Source organism: Moschus berezovskii, chromosome 8 (assembly GCF_049115385.1).
Source record: "Moschus berezovskii isolate FMDL1 chromosome 8, NW_MosBer_1.0, whole genome shotgun sequence".
Taxonomy (NCBI): Eukaryota; Metazoa; Chordata; class Mammalia; order Artiodactyla; family Moschidae; genus Moschus; species Moschus berezovskii.
The window spans coordinates 111,035,805-111,059,695 of record NC_142467.1 but is presented as its reverse complement, the minus strand read 5'-3'; the positions used below and the strand labels follow the sequence as shown (position 1 = coordinate 111,059,695).

Below are 23,891 nucleotides of genomic sequence, written 5' to 3'. Positions count from 1 at the left end.
AGAACACTTTCTAACACCATACACAAAAATAAACTCAAAGTGGATTAAAGTTCTACATGTAAGGCCAGAAACTATAAAACTCCTAGAGAAAAACATAGGCAAAACACTCTCTGACAAAAATCACAGCAGGATCCTCTATGACCCACCTCCCAGAGTAACGGAAATAAAAGCAAAAATAAACAAATGAGACCTAATTAAAGTTTTTGCACTATGAAGGAAACTATGGTGAAAAGACAGCCTTCAAAATGGGAGAAGACAATAGCAAATGAAGCAACTTACAAAGAATTAAATCTCAAAAATATACAAGCAGCTCATGTAGCTCAATACCAGAAAAATAAATGACCCAATCAAAAAATGGGCCAAAGAACTCAACAGACATTTCTCCAAAGAAGACATACAGATGGCTAACAAACACATGAAAAGATGCTCAACATCACTCATTATCAGAGAAATGCACATCAAAATCACAATGAGGTACCATCTTACGCCGGTCAGAATGGCTGCTATCCAAAAGTCTACAAGCAATAACTGTTGGAGAGGGTGTGGAGAAAAGAGAACCCTCTTACACGGTTGGTGGGAATGCAAACTAGTACAGCCACTATGGAGAATAGTGTGGAGATTCCTTAAAGAGATGGAAATAGAACTGCCATACGACCCAGCAATCACACTCCTGGGCATACACACCAAAGAAACCAGAATTGAAAGAGACACATGTACCCCAATGTTCATCGCAGTACTGTTTACAATAGCCAGGACATGGAAGCAACCTAGATGTCCATCTGCAGATGAATGGATAAGAAAGCTTTGGTACATATACACAATGGAGTACTACTCAGCAATTAAAAAGAATACATTTGAATCAGTTCTAATGAGGTGGGTGAAACTGGAGCTTATTATACAGAGTGAAGTAAGTCAGAAAGAAAAACACCAATACAGTATATTAACACATATATATGGAATTTAGAAAGATGATCACAATGACCCAGTAAGCAAGAGAGCAAAAGAGACACAGAGATAAAGAACTGACTTTTGGACTCTGTGGGAGAAGGCAAGGGTGGGATGATTTGAGAGAATAGTATTTAAACATGTATATTCCCATATATGAAACAGATCGCCAGTGCAGGTTCAATGCATGAGACAAGGTGCTCAGGGCTGGTGCTCTCAGATGACCCTGAGGGATGGGATGGGGAAGGAGGTGGGGGTCGTTCAGGATGGGGGACACATGTACACCCAAAGCTGATTCACGTCGATATATGGCAAAAACCACTACAATATTGTAAGTAGCCTCCAGTTAAAAACAAATTAATTTTTTTAAAAAATGAAAAACCTCTTGCCCTAACAGAAAGGTTTTCATTAAATTAAAGACAGTTACACCCTAAATGCAGGTGTTTTTAATATTGTTCTAGATGCTGATGCCTGCTATAGTTGTGGGCAAAGACCAAATCCCACTTTATGTGAAAGAGGGAATACCAAGTGCCAGAGAAGGGTTAAATGCACTTTAGATCCAACTTTCTCCTTGACAAATTCAGAAGGAAGGGCCCAAAGAGAGCTTTAAAAAGATGCACTTTCTCTCCAACTGATTTAATAGGGTGGTGTCTCTGGGTCTCTATAATCATCTCTCATGCCAGGGGGCACAGGCACCTTACACTTTGAAAGACCTTTGTAAGGCCAAGTGAGTAGGGGGCATGAGTTTCTCAAGCAGAGGCAGGGCAGGGCAGATTAAGACACAAGAGCAGAGTAAGAAAACGCTCACTAGAGAAGAGCTCTACCATGTAGGCCCCAAGTGGTCCAGGGCTGTTCGGAAAGGGAATCCTGGCTCTAAGTGCCTGAGGAGGGGTACTTTGAGTCCAAGGACTCCTTGCCCTATGAGAGGGGCCCAGCTGTGAGAGAGTCTCTTTAAATACAGGGCCTAGGATTGTGACCTGGTTAATTTGTTGTTGTTCAGCTGCTAAGTTGTGTATGACTCTTTGGGAGCCCATGGACTGAAGTACACCAGGCTTCCCTGTCCTTCACTATCTCCTGGGGTTTGCTCAGATTCATATTCATTGAGTCGGTGATGCCATCTAACCATCTCATCCTCTGTTGTCTTCTTCTTTTGGCTTCAATCTTTCCCTGCATCAAGGTCTTTTCCACTGAGTCAGTTCTTCCCATCAGGTGGCCAAAGTATTGGAGCTTCAGGTTCAGCATCAGTCCTTTCAATGAATATTCAGGGTTGATTTCCTTTAGGACTGACTGGTTTGATCTCCTTGCAGTTAATTACTGTATGCAAGTAAATGCATTCTCATGACAGGGCATGGACTTGACAAACAAACCCGGTAGGGATGGAAGGGAAGAAACTGGATGAACTTGTTAAGAATGTTGATAAGGCAGCACCAGTGGACAGCTGATGTGTTGGCCTGAACTGCATCTACACCCTTTCACTGGAAACAGCAGCTCACCTTTCCTTTCAGAAGTAGCCTCTCTGATTCTCAGTACTTTTGGTTGTGCAAGGCTGACTTCATCCCCTTTCCACCACGGGAGGCAGGAGATCCAAGCTTGGCTAGTCAGAAGATACCATCTTTCCTCCCCATGCTCAGTTGTGTCTGACTCTTTGTGAGTCCACAGAGTGTAGACGGCCAGGCTCCTCTGTGCATGGGCTTTTCCTGGCAGGAATACTGGAGTGGCTTGCCATTTCCTTCTACGGGATCTTCCCAACTCAGGGATCGACTGGCATCTCCTGTGTCTCCGGCACTGGCAGATACAGTCTTTATCACTGAGCCACCTGGGACTTCCCCTTCCTCTCCACTTCATCGCAATGATGAGAGTATTGCCCACTAACATATAAACTCCTGAATTCAGCTGCACCTGAAGCTAGAATCCCCCTTTCCCTTTCATTTATGCTTTAGAAAAGTCCATAGCTTAGCTGACACGGGCTGACACAGGGTGTGTGTGTGTGTGTGTAGAGTAGTGTGTGTGCTGGGGGAGGGGGGCGGAGGGAGGCGGGAGCCTCACAATGCCTGTCTTGTCCAGTGTCTCTGGAGATTTCATCTAGTCTGTACATGTCCTTTCCGAATAACCCAGCTATCCTTAAAGATCCGGGTCTAGTGAGCCCCGTACTCTTATTGCACAGAAGCATTCCCCACCCTGTCCCGAGATGCCAGTTACACGACTTGGAGGTGACCAGCGGAAATGTGTAATTCCACAGACATTTAATTTTAGAAATAATTTTAAAGTCTTAGCTATCTTTCTTTTGTATCCTCATCCCAAACTCTTCCACAGGCCCTCGGGAAGACCCCAGGCTCCAAGCCAGACGCGCGTCCGGCCTGACGCACAACATGGCCGGGCGCGCGGCGGGCGGGCGCCGCCAGGGCTCGCACGCATGCGCAGGGAGGTGGCGCCGAGCCCCAGGCCTGCGCCGTGCCGCTGCCGGGCGGGGGCGGGGCGCGCGCCGGGGGCGACTGCCGCGCGCCGAGGGGCTGGTGCTGCCCAGGCCGCTCTTCGGGCGCGTCTTCCCCGCCGGGCGCCCCCACTCGGCGGGACGTGGCCGGGGGATGGCGTGGGCGCGCCGACGCGGCCCCGGAGGGACCCAGAGGAGACGACGGCGCGAGCCCTGACCCGCCGTCGGCGGCGCAGCGCCCATGGGCGCCCCCCTGCGGGCGGGCCGCGGCGCTGAGGGCGGCGAGCGGCGGGGCCGCGGCGCCGGGGAGGGCTGCGCTCGTGCCCGGGCCCGCGCAGGCCACGCGCGCGCGCTCGCGCTGCAGGGCCGGCCGCGCCCGCCCCTCCTCTCGGCGCCGGCCCGGGAGCCCGGTCCGCGGGCGGCGGCGGCCGGAGGGACGATGGGCGGCGCGGCGCGGGCGGGCCCGGCGCGGCTCGCCGCGTTCGCTCTGCTGACCTGCGGCCTGTGGCCGGCGCGGGCGGACAACGCGAGCCAGGAGTACTACACCGCGCTCATCAACGTGACGGTGCAGGAGCCCGGCCGCGGCGCCCCGCTGACGTTCCGCATCGACCGCGGGCGCTACGGGCTCGACTCGCCCAAGGCCGAGGTCCGCGGCCAGGTCCTGGCGCCGCTGCCCATCCACGGAGGTGAGTGCCTGGCGGGGGAACGAGGAGCCGAGGAGGGCGGAGGCGGCAGGGTTGGCCCTCGGCCCCCAGGAGCCACAGCCTGGGCGCGGAGGCGGCGGACGCGGCGCCCCCACTCCGGCCCGGACTGATGCGCCGCTCGGCGGGCGGCCGCAGGGTCGAGGTTCCCGTCGTGTTCTCCCCAGCCTGCTCGCTGCTGGGAATGAGGCTCCAGACGCGTTGTTCGCTTCTTCTCTTCTTTTTAAAAAGGCTTTTTTTTTTTTTTTCTGGGTTCAGTTAGCTTGTTTACAGGAAGGCATTGAACTGCGAGTTTGCAGGGACAGCTCAGACAAAGGAGGTGGTGGAAGAGCGCAAAACTAGTTCATGATGGATGAGGTCTCAACCTGTATTTCGGAATCCGCACAGGTTCCTTCCCGAAATCACAGACTGCGCTTTTGACTCTAGAAGGATGAGGCCCTTTTCTACCGTAAAAACGTGCCGTTTTTCTTAAGTGACAAGTGGCAGGAGGATGGAGGAGGAAAATGGGCATCTTCCGTGTTGCTTTTGGCTCTTATTGTGCCCCACCAGCTTACTGTAATTCGACGCCTGAACATCTCACGTTACGACGAATCCGATACCAATTGGAACCTGTAGCCAAATCTTCAGGTCATGAGAGTCTGCCAGAGGGGAAATAGGTAAAATTTTTGAGAGTTGTCTTTGAAGCCTTTTGGCTTAATCTTACGTCTTCCTATCATTTGCTCTTTAATAATTTAGTATAAAGCATATATTTATACAAATTTCTGGTAATGTTTTAAAAGAAACTTTTCCCACACTGTGGAGTATGATTTTGTTTTTGGCCCATAGCAGACTTTTTGGGAAAATGTCTACTGTCTTCTCCATCTCTGCCCACTCTCACCCTGAGAATGCTGAGAGGGGACTTTTTTTAAAGCTGCTTTTCATGTTAAGATGACCTAAACTAGGCAACCTACATAAGCTGTTTGTTTTTATACTCTAAACTATTAGAACATCACGCCACTTCTGAGATATGTGTTTGAATCCGAACGTGCTAAGCTGTTTTTTTCTTTGAGGCAATCTAACCAGGGAAGAAGACTCAGGAAGGGTTTTCACCAGCCTTTCCCCAGTTTACACCTTCCTTTCAAACGTTCATTTTTACGTCAATAATCAGTTGCTTAGTATGCACTTCTCATCTCCACTTCGTTAAAAAAAAGCAGTTAGGGTCCTGCCTTGCCCACAGTAACAACTTTGGCCTTTGGTTCATTCAGTAAATATTTGCTTGCTTGTTCTGTGCCAGTCACTGTGCTTGGGACACAAAATGTTTCCAAACTGTGGCACTGACAATGGTAGTCTGTTTTCTGGGGTTGAGATCTGTGAGGGTCACGTGGAAGGGGAGGAAGAGGGAGAGGCAAACTGTTCTGGAACAAGAACTGGCCCTGTGCAGTATTTTGAAATCTGTGGTTTGTCTTTGGGTTCCTCTAGGCATCTTGAATCCATGATTCTCTCTCTTTTTTTTTTTTTTACATAGTGAAAATTTTATATTTGGAATTAGCCAGCTGGACTCAGTTTAGATGATCCCAATTTTGTTGGCAACATCTAAAGCATCATAGTCAGGAGCCAGTCGAACATATGCCTTCTTCTCTCCATCAGGCCTGATCAGAGTATTGACCTTAGCCACGTCAATGTCATAGAGCTTCTTCACAGCCTGTTTAATTTGGTGCTTGTTGGCCTTAACATCCACGATGAACACCAGTGTGTTGTTGTCTTCTATCTTCTTCATGGCTGACTCGGTGGTGAGAGGGAATTTGATGATGGCATAGTGGTCAAGTTTGTTTCTCCTAGGGCGCTCTTCCGAGGATATTTGGGCTGCCTCCTGAGCCGCAGTGTTTTGGGCCGCCGGAAGGTGGGTGACGTCCGGATCTTCTTTTTCTTGTGGCTGTGGACACCTTTCAACACTGCTTTCTTGGCCTTCAAAGCCTTTGCTTTGGCTTCAGCTTTAGGAGGGGCAGGGGCTTCCTTCTTCACCTTCGGCGCCATCTTCGTGAAAAGGGCTTGAATCCATGATTCTCACTTGAGATACTTGCCTCATGAGTGATCTGTGTTCTGAAACTACTTGTTTCTTGCCTGTCATTCCAAGCAAAAGCCCCATCTTTAGAAAACTTGGATAGAAGGGTATTGGACACTGATGGGTGGTAAAGGCTGGTCTTGTTTCTGTCAGTGGGGAGGTTTCAGTTGTGCTTTACATAAGCCTTATGTCACTGGCGAAGTACTGTGTGAGTTTAGGAAAGTAATTTGGCCTTTTAGCCTCAATTTTGTCTGCAGAAGGGAATGGTGAAATAGTTATACCTTAAGTTTATTGAGGGGCTTCCCTGGTGGCTCAGATGGTAAAGAATCTGCCTGCAATGTGGGAGACGTGGGTTCAATTCCTAGGTTGGGAAGATCCCCTGGAGGAGGGCATAGCAACCCATTCCAGTATTCTTGCCTGGAGAATCCCCATGGACAGAGGAGCCTGGCAGTTTGCAAAGGGTTGGACTCCACTGAGCGACTAAGCACAGCACAACACAAGGTTACTGAGAGGCTTAAATGGTGCCTGCATTCTTACAAGAGGAGATTTGTTAACCTAAATGAATCTCTATAAATTGGTGCAGTTTCAGACATGGCATCAATGTGAATACATTGGAGCAGTCTTGGAAACTTGAGTCTGCAGTCAGTTCCCCTGGGTGTCTATCTTCTCTTCATTTCCTCTGTTCTCTCGGTGCTCATTTTGTATCCGCACATCATGAGATTGCTCAAGGCTTTTTCATGGCATTGGTGGTGGACTCCTGCAGGTAGTTTGGGTCTGACTTTCTACTAGGGGATCTGCACACATAGGTTCTTTCAATCCAGCAAATACTAATTGAAAACCTGCTGGTCCCAGCCACCATCCAAGGTACTAGGGAAGAGAGAGGGGGCCCAGAAATAAGCAAAACAAATTCTTTCTCTTCTTCCTGAAGCTCACAGTCTAGTGGCATTTTTATGTCAGTTTACCTATAAACTGTTTCTAAATCAGTGGACTAACATGAAATCTAATAAGTTTTTGTGCTTTTGCAGCAGGAATTTAGGAATGTATTTTGTTTTTTTGTTTTTTGTTTCTTGGCCATGCTATCTTTAGCGTGCAGAATCCTTAGTTCCCCTGAACAGAGATCTAGCCCACACCCCCACAGTGGAAATGCAAAGTTCCAACCACTGGACCACCAGGGAAGTCCTAGGAATGTATTTTTAAAAACAAGAATGGTGATAGAACTCTGTTAAAAATTTTCATGTTTAAGAAAATGGCTTATGTCTATTATGTCAGTGTACTCTAGTCACTCGGTCGTGTCTGGATATTTGCAACCACATGGACTGTAGCCCACCAGGCTCCTCTGTCAATGAGATTTCCCAGGCAAAAATACTGGAATGGGTTGCCATTTCCTCCTCCAGGGGATCTTCCTGAGCCAGAGATGGAACATGGGTCTCCTGCATTGCAGGCAGATTCTTTACCATCTGAGCCACCAGGGAAGCCCGTATGTCTGTTATACCTCAATTTAAAAAAAGAAAGTAGTTTAAAATTTGAATAATATTTGGTTATTTCACATTATGATATTCTTTATTTAGTCTCAAATTTTAGTGCTTTTAGAAAAAATAATATGTTCTGACTCTTGCGTGCTTGTAATTTTAAGTTGAAGAGAATTCTTAATGTGTTTATTGAAGATTTACTGAGTGTTGACACTAAACAAAGTGATGTTCAAATTACCAAAAAAAATAGTTATGAGACAGAATTACTGGCAAAAAAAGAACCAGCCATGGTCAATAGATGGGAAGTTAATAAAAATTTTGAGGACAAGTGGTGAATATAAAGACAAAAGTAGTTTTCCGAGAGCTTTAACATGATAACTTGTTTTAATTCTTTGACTTGGTTGTGAAAGTAAAAACCTTTCTAGTTATTTTGCATTATTTCTGTAAATTAGGCATGTATGAATTACTGGACAAGATTTATTTGTCCTATATCTTTAAAAAGCAATTTGGCAATTCTTCCTAAATGCTTTGGTATTTTAGAAGTACATTTTGAAAAGTGTTAAACTTTATAAAATATTTCATAAACAAGTGTTGTACTTTGAAAATACATTCTTTATCATTAGAGTACACTTTAAATGGAGATTTATTTGGTGATAACAAATTTCATGTTTTAACTGTAAAGAATTTATTTTTTGAAGTGAACTTTTTCAGGAACATGCCTTATATTTATTCACAGATACTGGTTGTTGTTCATGGTTGCTTTCTTATTACTCAAAGGGTGAGCTTAGATCTAGAAACAAATATGAAATCTAGCTAGCATTTACTGTGGAACAGACGTTGTAGATGTGCTTTGTGTGTGTGCACACTAACTTTTTGTTTGAGCCTGGAGGTGGGGGTTGGGAGAGAAGGCCCTGTTGTTGATGATGTCATTTTGTATGCAGATATGCTGGTGGGAAGAATTTGGTAATAGTCATTTTGCATACAAGTTTTCAGGATTGGATGTTTAAGCCTTGGAGAACAATTTTACCAAGTAATAATTTTTTTTTGGTCATCTAGTTGACTAAAGGGATGCCATAACATTTTTTTAAAAAATCTTAGATTCTTATGTTTTATATATGTGATTTTGTTGGATGAATCCATTAAACCTAAACTTGGTTTTAAAAATTCTGATTTTAGAGTGAAGGCAATCAGTGTGGAAACAAGATCTTGGATGAAAAGGGCCATGAAATGTTAGATTGTATAATGCCAAAGACAGGGGCTACTGCATATAGAGATTTCAAAATATTCAGAAAAAAAGTAGGTGTTATCCTGGAATCAGAGACCCTGAAAGGAAAGAGAATTCAGAAGGAGCTAGAAGCTCTAAAAACCAAATTTTGACCTAAAATAGATAACCAGGCAATATATGATAAACTGTATTTGTATTAAATTTTAACAATTTAGAAAATATTTTTACATTCTGTATTTTTCCTTTGCTTTTGGATGACTCATTAGCATTTAAAATTTGAATATATATTTTTAAACCTCCCCACCAAATATATACACCCTTCCTCCGTTCCATCTTTCTGTGTCTCTTTATAGCAGCGTTGTCTGTACTTTCTGCCTTAGAGTTTTCATCTTGCCGTTCTTCACATTGTGAAGGTCTTTGTTGTGCCAGTGATTTGATAAAGATGTGACATATTTAACTGAAATATTGGACGGCAGGATCCTCAGGATCTCAGTGTATGCAATGGTGGGCTGAAACTAAGAGAAAAGTTAATAGAAATTATTATGTAGTCTTGAATTTGGGTAAAAAAAAATTAGCTGCAGTGAAAGGAGTTGCAGGGAAATAAGGCTTCAAGCTGCATGTCATAGGACAAAGCCTCTGTGCACTCACTGACCAGCCCATTCTAATCTTGCGTGCATTTGAGCGTGGTATCCTGGGTAACACAGGTCCCACTTCATTATAGGCCAGGCACACTTTTAATGCATGTTAATTTCTGAATATGAGTTTTAAAAGATGAACAAACTACAAAACATTGTTCTGAATATTACAAAAGGGAAATCCTTCATTTGAAGGAGCATTAGATTAGATGGCTTTTAAGATCCCTCTATCTTGAACAAGGTGTAACTGTAAGTAAAATAGTAAGACGAATCTTGTTAAACAAAATGCCAGATATACCCATTAAGGATACTGTTCTTTTAATGCTCGTCACATGGGCGTGTATATGTTCCTATGTATACACACATATTTTGCAACCATGAAAAATTTAAACACTTTCAGAATTTGTTTTGTGAGGTTATCTTTTTGATTGAACCATTTGGAAAATACATACAGTTTATCAAATGTCTGTCTTTTCTGGATAGATTTTAATTTTGACAATTGAAAATTATTTTTGAGGCAGTCTTTTAATGTGCTTGTGAATTCTCTCTTTAGATAATTCTCAAAGAAGTCTGGTAGTGTTTTGGACCATGTCCACACCTCTGGGATGCATTCCCACCTACCAAATCTTAGAGGCAAACCTTAAAAGGATAAGATTTATTCGAAGTACCTAATTGTACCAATCCTCAGAACTGGTTCTTTTAAGTATAGCAACCTTGACTTATTTTCAAAATGAAATTAAGTTTTCAGGATCATCATTTGTTTGTTTTATCATCCTTAGAGTATTTTATGCACTAAACATTCATTTCTTTTCCATAAGTCATAGTAAGTGTAGCTTTCTTTACTGTTGGAAGCAATTTTGAACAAAATAAAGGGATCCCTTCAAATGCCAAATGAAGTAAATTAAAATTATGCAAGTTCTGTGGTATGTGTGTGGAAGATACAGTATGCAGTTCCTGCCTGAGAGAACTTACCGGGATGGCACAAATAGGACATGCCATTGTAGAAGATGGTGCAGGCTGTCTGCAGACACCAGCAAGGGGACCGGCCACATGTTCTAGTAAACAGAGTTTGTTGGGATACAGCCATGTCCATTCATTCACATGTCTGTGGCTCTGTGGTATACCAAGAGCTGAGCGGTTATTACAGGAGCCTGTATAACTTCTAAGCCTAAACTGCTTGTTCTCTAGCCCTTTAAGAAAACTTTTGACAAGCCACAATCCATGTTCTAAAGGTTCGTTCATACCTTAGTTTTTCCCATTAAAACTATGTTATGGATTTATGGGTGAGAAGTTGATTCCTAAGTTGTCCCAAACTGTGAGCTCTTGGAAATTAGGGACAGTGTCTTCTTTGTTTTAACCAAATACCTCAAACTGTGCTTGGCACTACCAAGCCACTGTAATATGTGGTTGCATTTAACCCTGTGATGCTTGGTCTGGTAGTGAAACTGATGGCAGGTGTTTCTGGAATCTGTATGATGGGATGGGGATGGTGGGTTGTTGATAGAGTATACTGTAGGGCCTCTGTTACTATGCTAGATCAGTAAATGGTACAAAGATCAGAGAAATGAAAAATTATTTGGACTTGTAGTCTAGAGAGGTTTCATTGAAAATGTGGAAGTTGGAGAAGGAAATGGCAACCCACTCCAGTGTTCTTGCCTGGAGAATCCCAGGGATGGGGGAGCCTGGTAGGCTGCCATCTATGGGGTCACACAGAGTCGGACACGACTGAAGTGACTTAGCAGCAGCAGCAGTTCTTCCTCTGGCCATAATGGAATAACAGACACTAGGTTTACCTTGCCACCTCAAGTGACTGGAAACCTGATAGTTATGAAACAACAGTTTTAGAAATAGGTCAGAAAACAGCACAGGACAGTGATCCCTGAGAGTAAGGAAATAACAGAGTTCTGAGACTGCCTCAGCTTACCACCTGAAGTTTCTAAACTGAAGCGCAGGGAAGGGGAACCCAGAAAGAATCTAGTGGTCTTCCTGAGTTGATGAGACAGAGTTCAGAGCTCAGAGAGGTAAACGCAGCTTGAGTAGGTTTGAATGTGTAAGGAGGTTAGGTACAGGAGAGGAGGGAGCTGCAAGGGGTTCGTTCACTCAAGCCCTTGATCGAGTACTGTTCTGCTCGTTTTGTGGAGACCTGTCAGAAATTAGCAGGTGGAAGAATTCTTGGAGTTCACACAAGGCTGGGAATAGTTCATATTCTCACTAATCAAAGTAGAAAGACCTAATGATGAGGCATGGAGTAAGGCCAAAGTAGCCCTGGAGAAAAGCCTGTTCTGGACCCACCTACCAAATCTTAGAGGCACACCTTAAAAGGATGAGGTTTATTTGAAGTTCCTGCTGCTGCTGCTAAGTCACTTCAGTCGTGTCCGACTCTGTGTGACCCCATAGACGGAAGCCCACCAGGCTCCCCCGTCCCTGGGATTCTCCAGGCAAGAACACTGGAGTGGGTTGCCATTTCCTTCTCCAATGTGTGAAAGTGAAAAGTGAAAGTGAAGTCGCTCAGTCGTGTCCGACCCCTAGAGACCCCATGGACTGCAGCCCACTAGGCTCCTCCATCCATGGGATTTCCCAGGCAAGAGTACTGGAGTGGCTTGCCATTGCCTTCTCCGTTGAAGTTCCTAGTCGTGAACAAACCCTAACAATATCTGAAGGGACTACAACAAAGTCCAGCTCCCAGAAACATGAAATCCAATACCAGCATCCAATAAAAAGTGAGCAGACAAGCCAAGTAGAGAAAATATGACCCATAACCAGACAGAAAACAGTCAGCAGAAACAGTCCCAGAAGTGGGACAAATGATGGGATTGCAAATAAAGGTGTTGAAAGAGCTATTATAAATATACTCAGTTTGTTCACGGAGGTGAAAGGAAACTTGAACGTGACAAGGAGAGAAATGGATCTAAAAATGGACCCACATCAAACTATGAGCAAGGTGAAAAGACAGCCCTCAGAATGGGAGAAAATAATAGCAAATGAAACAACTGACAAAGGATTCATTTCCAAAATATACAAGCAACTCATATAACTCAATACCAGGAAAACAAACAAACCCAATCAAAAAGTGGGAAAAAGACCTAAACAGACATTTCTCCAAAGAAGACATACAGATGGCTAACAAACACATGAAAAGATGCTCAACATCGCTCTTTATGAGAGAAATGCAAATCAAAACTACCATGAGATATCACCTCACACTGGTCAGAATGGCCAGCATCAAGAAGTCTACAAACGATAAATTCTGGCGAGGGTGTGGAGAAAAGGGAGCCCTCTTGCACTGTTGGTGGGAATGTAAATTGATACAGCCACTATGGAAGACAGTATGGAGATTCCTTAAAAAACTAGGAATAAAATCACCATATGACCCAGCAATCCCACTCCTAGGTATATACTCTGAGGAAACCAAAACTGAAAAAGACACATGTATCCCAGTGTTCATTGCAGCACTGTTTACAGTAGCTAGAACATGGAAGCAACCTAGATGTCCATCGACAGATGAATGGATACACACAATGGAATATTACTCAGCCATAAAAAGGAACACATTTGAGTCAGTTCTGATGAGGTGGATGAACCTAGAGCCTATTATACAGGGTGAAGTGAGAAAGGGAAAGATAAATACCGTATTCTAATGCACATATACAGAATCTGGAAAGTGGTACTAAAGACATTTGCAGGGCAGCAGTGGAGAAACAGACATAGAGAACAGACTTATGGACGGGGGAGAGGGGGGAGAGGGGGAGATGCATGGAGAGGGTCACATGGAAACTTACTTTGAGTTCACTTCAGTCACTCAGTCGTGTCCGACTCTTTGTGACCCCATGAACCGCAGCACGCCAGGCCTCCCTGTCCGTCACCAACTCTCGGAGTCCACCCAGACCCATGTCCATCGAGTCGGAAACTTGCTTTACTATATGTAAAATAGGTAGCCAACAGGAATTTGCTATATGGCTCAGGGAACTCAGGGGCCCTGTATCAACCTAGAGGGTGGGATGGGGAGGGAGGTTCAAACGGAAGGGGATATATGTATACCTATGGCTGATTCATGTTGAAGTTTGACAGAAAATGGCAAAATTCTGTAAAGCAGTTATCCTTCAATAAAATAAATTTTTAGAAAGTAGACCCACATTGAACTTCTAGCAGTAAACTCAAACGTGAAAAAGTGTAGGGTTTATGTTGATAGAGAAAAGAAGACAGTATGTCCTGAGAGGATGATGTCTCCTGCTTTGGCGATCTCTTTACCCCAGTCAGTGATACAGTTGACATGCGCTGGGTGCACACTTGGCCAGGCGCTGTACGTGGGGCGTCACTGACTCCTGTGACAGCTCTCGGTGGCACACCGCACTCTGAGCATGGGATTCAGGGCACTCCAGTCTCTCAGTGTGTCTGTTGATTCATTTTTTTCTTTATGGCACTTAGTATGCTTGGAAACTGTGTCTGTACCTTGTTTGCTTCTGAAGGCAGACATCCTGATGTCCACTTTTGTATACTCAGTGCTGAGCCTGGAACATGGGAGGGTGGTGCTGGTAATTAGTATTGGACAGATTAAAGTGAGTGAGGTAATCCACCAGCTGGATCTTGTGGTGATTCAGAAGAGTTTGGATTTGATGTACGTCTGTCTGACTACAGAGCTCATACTTCCACCATGTCTTGTACCACTTCTCAAGTGAGTTTAGTAAATTATGAATGATTTACTTTGTGGAATCTTACACAACCATTAAAGGGGTCATGTGAAAGTTAGGTATATCCTACAAAACTAGTATCTTTACAGTGGACAGGGACTCAAAGTAATATGCAAAAATAAAAATGGCTCTTATATCTGTTGGATAATCGGTAACATTTCTCATTTTCTTTTCTCTCATTTTTGAAGTTATTTTTAATATAAAACCTTCACAGAGGGAAAGTCATACTCTGTAAAAGGAACAAGTAAGTGTCTAAAATTTATTTTTTTTTAAATACAGTTTATTCCCTAGCTTCAAGAAAAATTGAATTAATTCCACACCATGGTTAGAATGAGTAGAAAACTGAGAGATGATGAGAAATACGCCGAAAAGTGCATGTTTTTCCCCAATAAGAAAAGAGTTAAGACCGAATATTCTTCTCTTAACAGGAATCAAGCTAAAATGAGGCATCCCTTTTTTAAATTTATTTTTAATTGAAGGATAATTGTTTTACAGTATTGTGTTGCTTTCTGCCATACATCAACATGAATCAGCCATAGGTATACACACGTCCCCTCCCTGTTGAACCTCCCTCCCACCTCCCACCCCATCCCATTCCTCATTGGGTTTGAGCTCCCTGAGTCAAACTCCCACTGGCTATCTGTTTCACATACAGTAATGTATATTCTTCCATACTACTCTCTCCATTTCTCCCACCCTCTCCTTTGCCCCCTGGGTCCAGAAGTCTGTTTTCTGTGTCTGAGTCTCCATTGCTGGCCTGCAGATACGTTCATCAGTGCCATCTTTCTAGATTCCATATATATGCATTAATATACAACACTTGTTTTTCTCTTTTTGACTTTCTTTCAGTTCAGTTCAGTAGCTCAGTCGCGTCCAGCGCTTTGCGACCCCATGAATCACGCACACCAGGCCTCCCTGTCCATCACCAACTCCCGGAGTTCACTCAGACTCACGTCCATCGAGTCGGTGATGCCATCCAGCCATCTCATCCTCTGTCGTCCCCTTCTCCTCCCGCCCCCAATCCCTCCCAGCATCAGAGTCTTTTCCAGTGAGTCAACTCTTCGCATGAGGTGGCCAAAGTATTGGAATTTCAGCTTTAGAATCAGTCCTTCCAATGAACACCCAGGACTGAACTCCTTTAGAGTGGACTGGTTGGATCTCCTTGCAGTCCAAGGGACTCTCAAGAGTCTTCTCCAGCACCACAGTTCAAAAGCATCAATTCTTCGGCGATCAGCTTTCTTCACAGTCCAACTCTCACATCCATACATGACCACTAGAAAAACCATAGCCTTGACTAGACGGACCTTTGTTGGCAAAGTAATGTCTCTGCTTTTTAATATGCTGTCTAGGTTGGTCATAACTTTCCTTCCAAGGAGTAAGCGTCTTTTCGTTTCATGGCTGCAATCAGCATCTGCAGTGATTTTGGAGCCCAAGAAAATAAAGTCTGACGCTGTTTCCACTGTTTCTTCATCTGTTTCCCATGAGGTGATAGGACCAGATGCCATGATCTTTGTTTTCTGAAATGTTGAGCTTCAAGCCAACCTTTTCACTCTCCTCTTTCACTTTCCTCAAGAAGCTTTTTAGTTCCTCTTCACTTTGTGCCATAAGGATGGTGTCATCTGCATATCTGAGGTTATTGATATTTCTCCCAGCAATCTTGATTCCAGCTTGTGCTTCTTCCAGCCCAGCATTCCTCATGATGTACTCTGCATATAAGTTAAATAAGCAGGGTGACAATTTACAGCCTTGACGTACTCCTTTTCCTATTTGGAACCAGCCTGTTGTTCCATGTCCAGTTCTAACTGTTGCTTCCTGACCTGCATACAGGTTTCTCAAGAGGCAGGTCAGGTGGTCTGGTATTGCCATCTCTTTCAGAATTTTCCAGTTTATTGTGATCCACACAGTCAAGGGCTTTGGCATAGTCAATGAAGCAGAAATAGATGTTTTTCTGGAACTCTCTTGCTTTCTCCATGATTCAGCAGATGTTGGCAGTTTGACCTCTGGTTCCTCTGCCTTTTCTAAAACCAGCTTGAACATCTGGAAGTTCACGGTTCACGTATTGCTGAAGCCTGGCTTGGAGACAGACAAAATGTGGTCCACTGGAGAAGGGAATGGCAAACCACTTCAGTATACTTGCTTTGAGAACCCCATGAACAGTATGAAAAGGCAGAATGATAGGATACTGAGTGAGGGCCTCCCCAGGTCGGTAGGTTGCTTCCAGGTCCTAGCTGTTGCAGATGCTGCTGCAGGGCGCACTGGGGTAGATGTGCCCTTTTCAGTTATGGTTTCCTCAGGGTATATGTGTGGCATCGTTGTGGCATCATTTGGAGCAGTTAGTGAATCCTAGAAAGGCACAGGACTTTTCTATAATATTTTTATGATGTTGATATTAATGCTTTTATTTTATTTTGATTTTCCCTATTTAAAATCAATCTGTATTTAAAGCATGAAGACTTAACTATGGGTAATCTCCACTTTTCGAAAGTTCACCTTATGCCATTTTGCTTTTATGAAGGACCTACATTAGTACCTATTTTTGATAACCAAAAGAAACCTCAAGAGGATTTTTGCTTTTAGCAGAAAACAGGCCAGAAGCAAAAATAGCATTCATTGTTTGTTTTGTCGCAAGACGAGCCATTGCAGAGGCAGCCGCACTGGGAGCAGTGAGAGCAGCCTCCCCAGAGCTCCTTCACCTGGAGCAACACTCAGCATCGTAACGTTGAGCGGCCATGGTTGTAGAACATGTCTCTGAGCATCTGTGCTCTGTCTTGATTCATTTTGCAGGTCCATCAGCAAGATGTGACCTCCGATAATTGTTTCTTCCTTTTTTGCCATTTTGGTTTACAGTAAGCTTTTCCTCTTTCCACGTGTCTCCTGTCACTTCTTACTGTGTCTTTACTTTTAGCCTAGTCTTCTCTGAGCTCTGGATTCATATATTCAACTGCCTACTTGGTATTTTTAACTTAAATTTCCCACAAACATCTCGATTGATAAATGGAGCTTTTGATGTGTGTATGTTTGTGTATACATATATATGTGTGTGTATATATCCTGTCTACTACCATTGTTTTCGGGGCTTCTCTGGTGGTTCAAATGCTGAAGAATCTGCCTGCAATCAATCCCTGGGTCGGAAAGACCCCCTGGAGAAGGGAATAACTACCCACTGTAGTCATTGCCTCGAGAATTCCATGGACAGAGGAGCCTAGTGGGCTGCAGTCCGTGGGGTTGCAAAGAGCTGGACACGACTAAGCGACTAACACCCAGTCTTTCTAGTCTTCCCCATCTCAGCAAATGACATCGCGGTCCACTCTTGTTGTTTAAACAAATCTAGGAGTCACCCTGGCCTCTTTTCCTTACACTCCACTTCTGATTCATCCTTTACATTTTACTGTCAGGGTGTGTCATGTCTGTCTGCTGCTTGCCGTTTTCACGCCTGTCATCTCATTGCAGACACTTGCCACGTCTCTGGTCCTCCTGCTTCTTAACTTCCGTCAGTCTTTTCTCCCCGGTAGCCACAGTGATCTTGAAACTTCACCCGGTCTTGTCACTGCTTGCTTAAATTACCCCTCAGTGGCCCCTTCTAATCCTTAGAGTGGAAATCTGAACTCGTTACTGTAGTATACAAGGCACCTCCTGGTTGGTCTGGATCTAGCCTTTCCTTCCCTCAGGCCATCCATCTCTCCCTTGTTCACCGTGCTGAAGCTACCTGTATTTTGATCCTCTCGTTCCAGGGCCTCTATGTTTTCTTTACAGTGTCTGCCTTCTTGATGGTATCCCACTCACCTCTACCTCCTACTCTTCACATGATGTTTGCTGTATTAATAGAGCTTTATGGTTCTTTGATTCTGTATGCTGCTGCTGCTGCTAAGTCTCTTCAGTCGTGTCCAATTCTCTGCGACCCCATAGACGGCAGCCCACCAGGCTCCTCTGTCCCTGGGATGCTCCAGGCAAGAACACTGGAGTGGGTTGCCATTTCCTTCTCCAGTGCATGAAAGTGAAAAGTGAAAGTGAAGTTGCTCAGTCGTGTCCGACTCTTCACAACCCCATGGACTACAGCCTACCAGGCTCCTCCATCCATGGGGTTTTCCAGGCAAGAGTACCGGAGTGGGTTGCCACTGCCTTCTCCTTGATTCTGTATAATGGCCAGTTAAAAGGGCTGTGGAGTTGGAGACATGGGGAAGGAATTGTAGAATCTAAGAACTTAATGGTCATCTGTAATCATCAAGTCTAGCCACTCATCTGAGGCCTCATCTGATTCCTATCCAGTGGTCTTATAGCTCACACTTGAACAAATGAGTGATGGAAACCTACCACATTCATCTCTGGAAAATAGAATGTTAGAAAGTCTTTTTTTCATCTGCAGAACAAAAATTGGTTCAAAAATTTGTAGACAGTTGTTAATTTCCTTTTCTGATTCAAGTTCTCTAACCCTTAGGCTTCATGTTCTTAAGAATATAGTGTTTTAAACCACAGAACGCAGCATTTCACTTAAAGGGTACAGTGAGTTCAGCAATGTCCCACAGAAATTCATGTCCACCTGGCACTTCAGAATGTGATCTTATTTGCAAATAAGATCTTTGCAGAAGTAAGCAATTAAGGATCAAGATAAGATCATACTAGTTTACAGTGGACCCTAAATCCAGTGACTTGTGTCCTTATAAGGAGAAGAGAGAATGCAGAGAAACACCCAAAGATAAAGCCCATGGGAAGATAGAGGTTGAAATAGGAGTTATGCTGCCACAGCTAGGGAGTGCCAAGGATTGCTGGCAACCACCGGAGGCTAGGAGAGAGGCATAGGATTGTTTTTCCCTTGAAGTCTCCAGAAGGAGCCAACTGTACCAACACCTTGATCTTGACTTCTGCCCTCCTGAATTAGGAGACAATACATTTATGTTGTTTTAAGCCACACATGGACATCACCAGATGGTCAATACCGAAATCAGATAGATTATATTCTTTGCAGCTGAACATGGAGAAGCTCTATATGTTCAGCAAAAACAAGACTGGGAGCTGACTGTGACTCAGATCATGAACTCCTTATTGCCAAATTCAGACTTAAATTGAAGAAAGTAGGGGAAACCACTAGACCATTCAGGTATGACATAAATCCCTTATGATTATACAGTGGAAGTGAGAAATAGATTCAAGGGGTTAGATCTGATAGAGTGACTGAAGAACTATGGACGGAGGTTTGTGACATTGTACAGGAGACAGGGATCGTGACCATCCTCAAGAAAAAGAAGTGCAAAAAAGCAAAATGGCTGTCTGAGGAGGCCTTACAAATAGCTGAGAAAAGAAGAGAAGTGAAAAGGAAAGATATACCCATTTGAGTGCAGAGTTCCAAAGAATAGCAAGGAGAGATAAGAAAGCCTTCCTCAGTGATCAGTGCAGAGAAATAGAGGAAAACAGTAGAATGGGAAAAACTGAAGATCTTTTCAAGAAAATTAGAGATACCAGGGAAACATTTCTTGCAAAGATAGGCTCAATAAAGGACAGAAATGGTATGGACCTAACAGAAGCAGAAGATATTAAGAAGAGGTGGCAAGAATACACAGAAGAGCTGTACAAAAAGATCATTACAACCCAGATAACCACGATGGTTTGATCACTCACCTAGGGCCAGACATCCTGGAATGTGAAGTCAAGTGGGCTTTAGGAAGCATCACTACGAACAAAGCTAGTGGAGGTGATGGAATTCCAGTTGAACATTTCAAATCTTAAAAGATGATGCTGGGAAAGTGCTGCACTCAATATGCCAACAAATTTGGAAAACTCAGTGGCCACAGGACTGAAAAAGGTCAGTTTTTATTCCAGTCCCAAAGAAAGGCAATGCCAAAGAATGTCCAAACTACCACACAGTTGCACTCATCTCACACGCTAGTAGAGTAATGCTCAAAATTCTCCAAGCCAGGCTTCAGCAATACGTGAACCATGAACTGCCAGATGTTTAAGCTGGATTTTGAAAAGGCAAAGGAACCAGAGATCAAACTGCCAACATCCGTTGGATCATGGAAAAAGAAAGAGAGTTCCAGAAAAACATCTACTTCTGCTTTCTTGACTATGCCAAAGCCTTTGACTGTGTGGATCACAACAAACTCTGGAAAATTCTGAAAGAGATGGGAATACCAGACCACCTAACGTGCCTCTTGAGAAATGTGTATGCAGGTCAAAAAGCAACAGTTAGAACTGGACATGGAACAACAGACTGGTTCCAAATAAGGAAAGGAGTACGTCAAGGCTGTATATTGTCACCCTGCTTATTTAATTTATGCACAGAGTACATCATGAGAAACGCTGGGCTGGAAGAAGCACAAGCTGGAATCAAGATTGCCGGAAGAAATATCAATAACCTCAGATATGCAGATGACACCACCCTTATGGCAGAAAGTGAGGAAGAACTAAAGAGCCTCTTGATAAAAGTAAAAGAGGAGAGTGAAGGAGTTGACTTAAAACTCAGCATTCAGAAAACTAAGATCATGGCATCCGATCCCATCACTTCATGGCAAATAGATGGGGAAACAGTGGTAACAGTGGTTGACTTTGTTTTTCTGGGCTCCAAAATCACTGCAGATGGTGATTGCAGCCATGAAATTAAAAGACGTTTACTCCTTGGGAAAAAAGTTATGACCAACATAAATAACATATTAAAAAGCAGAGACATTACTTTGCCGACAGAGGTCTATATAGTCAAAGCTCTGACTTTTCCAGTAGTCATGTATGAATGTGAGAGTTGGACTATAAATATAAAGAAAGCCGAGTGCCGAAGAATTGATGCTTTTGAACTATGGTGTTGGAGAAGACTCTTGAGAGTCCCTTGGACTGCACGGAGATCCAACCAGTCGATTCCTAAAGGAAATCAGTCCTGAGTATTCATTGGAAGTATTGATGCTGAAGCTGAAACTCCAATACTTTGGCCACCTGATGTGAAGAACTGACTCATGTGAAAAGGCCCTGATGCTGGGAAAAATTGAAGGTGGGAGGAGAAGGAGACGACAGAAGATGAGATGGTTGAGGACTTCACTGACTCGATGGACATGAGTTTGAGTAAACTCTGGGAGTTGGTAATGGACAGGGAGACCTGGAGTGCTGCGGTCCACGGGTTTGCAAAGAGTCGGATGCGACTGAGCCACTGAACTGAACTGACTGAAGCCACAAGGTTTGTAGTCATTTGATATGGCAGCCATAAGAAATTAATGCAAAGAGAAAATTGAACAGCATTGCAGTTTGGTTTCACCAGTACAGAAGAGGGTAGAACTGCTTTCTTCCCCATCATTCTGAACACATGCCTAGAGTCATATAGGTTATTTTGGTAGTCTTAACCACTGACTTATACTGAGATTACTGCTGATTAGACTTTCTAGGACTTTTTCATAGAGGTTGCCCTAAATCGAGTGCTTTTATCTTTACTGGATTTAGGCTGGTCATTCAGCCTTTCAGGATACGTTTTGAATCCTAATCTGCCATCCAGTCTTTACTCTTCGTAGCAGCTGTGTGTCACCCATGAAGGTGATGAGCATACTTTCTGTATCTTCACCTAAGTGGTTCTTAACCTTCTGTGGTTGTGGATTCAAGACTTTAATGGAAGCTGTGGACCTTTCTGTTGAAAAGTACTTATTTATGTATATATACGCCGAGTTTTCAGTAAGGTTTAGGATGTTCAGATGCCTCTTGAAGCCTCAAGTGGTCCATAGACCCAAAGTTAAGAACACTGATGTAGGTTATTGATAAAAGTATCAAATGTCAAAGAGCGTGAATGAACAGACCCTTGTACTGTGTTCCTAAAAACCTTCTAAGATGGTTGACATTATTCCATTACTCAACACTTCTGGGGAGTTGAGTGGGCATTTCATAGTTTACTAATTTATTTTATTGACTTTGCATTTAGTATTGTACGTATTTCTTTGTCTTATATCGTAAGAGCCAATCAAGTTCTTTGATTAAAAAAAATATGTATATTTACTTTGTCCCTGATTTGTTGGGAAGAAGAAGTAAGTCTTTATGGCTTAACCATAGTATGTTATTTTCCTGTTGCCACTGTAATCAGTTATCTCAAACCAAATGGCTTAAAAGAACACAGATTTATTACCTTACAGTTCTGGGAGTGAGAAGTCCTAAATGGGTCTCACCGGGCTAAAATCCAGAGAAGGCAGTGGCAACCCACTCCTGTACTCTTGCCTGGCAAATCCCATGGATTTGTCCCTTGTCCCAGAGGAGCCTGGTAGACTGCAGTCCATGGGGTCGCTAGGAGTTGGACATGACTGAGCGACTTCACTTTCACCTTTCACTTTAATGCATTGGAGAAGGAAATGACAACCCACTCCAGTATTCTTGCGTGGAGGATCCCAGGGACGGGGGAGCCTGGTGGGCTGCCGTCTATGGGGTCGCACAGAGTCGGACACGACTGAAGTGGCTTAGCAGCAGCAACAGAACTAAAATCAAGGTGTTGGGCAAAACTGCATTCCTTATGAAAGGTCTGAGGGAGAATCCATTTCCTTGTTTTTTCCAACTTCTAGAGACTGCCTGCATTCGTTAGCTCATGGCCCCTTCTGTTCAAAATCAGCAGTGAGCTTTTTTCAGAGCTTTCTGTGACTCTCGTCTTCTACCTCTCTTCTACACTTAAGACCCTGTGATTACATTGGGCCCACCCACATGTAATCTTATGTGTGGGCTTCCCTGGTGGCTCAGACAGCAAAGGATCTGCCTGTAATGCAGGAGACCTGAGTTCGATCCCTGGGTGGGGAAGTTACCCTGGAGAAGGGAATGGCAACCCACTCCAGTATTCTGGCCTGGAGAAGTCCTTGGGCAGAGGAGCCTGGTGGGCTACAATGCATGGGGTGGCAAAGAGTTGGTAATGACTGAGTGATTTTCACTTTCACCCACATAATCCAAGGTAATCTCTTTATTTTAAAGTCATCTAATTACCAACCTTAATTCCCTCTTGTCATGTAACCTAGCATATTCACAGGTCCCAAGGATCAAGGTGGAGACATCTTGGGATGGAGAGCTTTACCCATCCTTTTGCACATAGTGAACCTGTGTAGGCATCCCTTGATTTAAGTGTCTACAAATTATTCCTTCCGTTATTATTTCTGACATTTGCTAAGGATTGATAGTACCCTGAGGAGCTCATAACTCCCACAGCCCTTCTTTATCAGTTTATAAACAGTGAAGTGCTGTTACACAGGTCAGTTTCTGACACCTTTCTTACGTGATTCCTCAGACGTCATCCACTGATGCAGTTTCTGTTTTGAATGTTGTCACCAGACTATATATATGAAAACTGAAAGTGGCATTAAGAAAACAACAGCAACAACCTTGGAATGCTTGAGTGTAGAGGTAAGGCGGAGAACGGTACATGTGTTCCAGTTTTTTACTTTATCCCGAGAGGAGTAGCAAACTCTTGGAGGGTTGGTTGGTTTAATTTTTTGGTGTCACCGAGTCTTTGTCGCCACGCTAGGGCTCTCTCTAGTTGCAGTAAGTGCAGGCTACTCTGTTGCGGAGGTTGGGGTTCTTTCTGCAGTGGTTTCTCTTGATGCAGTGCACAGGCCCTGGGCTCACCGACTCATTAGCTGTGGCTCAGGCTCAGTAACTGGTGCGTGGGCTTACTTGCTCTGCGGCATGTGGACTCTTTCCAGCCCTGGGAGCAAACCCATGTCTCCTGCTTTGGCAGGATTCTTCCCCGCTCTACCACCAGGGAAGTCTCTTACAAGTATGTTAAAATTCATGTAGCATAAAGTCTACCATCTTAACCAGTTT

At 43.9% G+C, this 23,891-nt stretch overlaps 1 protein-coding gene and 1 pseudogene across 2 annotated transcripts in view; one reads left to right on the top strand and one right to left on the bottom strand.

The window, feature by feature from the left end:
- Window positions 1–3,425: 3,425 nt before the first annotated feature.
- The window catches only part of RNF130 (ring finger protein 130), a 147,481-nt gene continuing 127,015 nt past the window's right edge, over window positions 3,426–23,891 (top strand). The window contains exon 1 of one of the 2 annotated variants that reach the window (XM_055429981.2): window positions 3,426–4,062. In XM_055429981.2, coding sequence (XP_055285956.1) covers window positions 3,618–4,062 — 445 coding nt within the window. In that variant the 5' untranslated portion in view covers window positions 3,426–3,617. The remainder of the gene's footprint in view (window positions 4,063–23,891) is intronic. The other variant, XM_055429980.2, reaches the window with a different exon arrangement.
- On the bottom strand, window positions 5,608–6,105 carry LOC129558650 (large ribosomal subunit protein uL23 pseudogene; annotated as a pseudogene).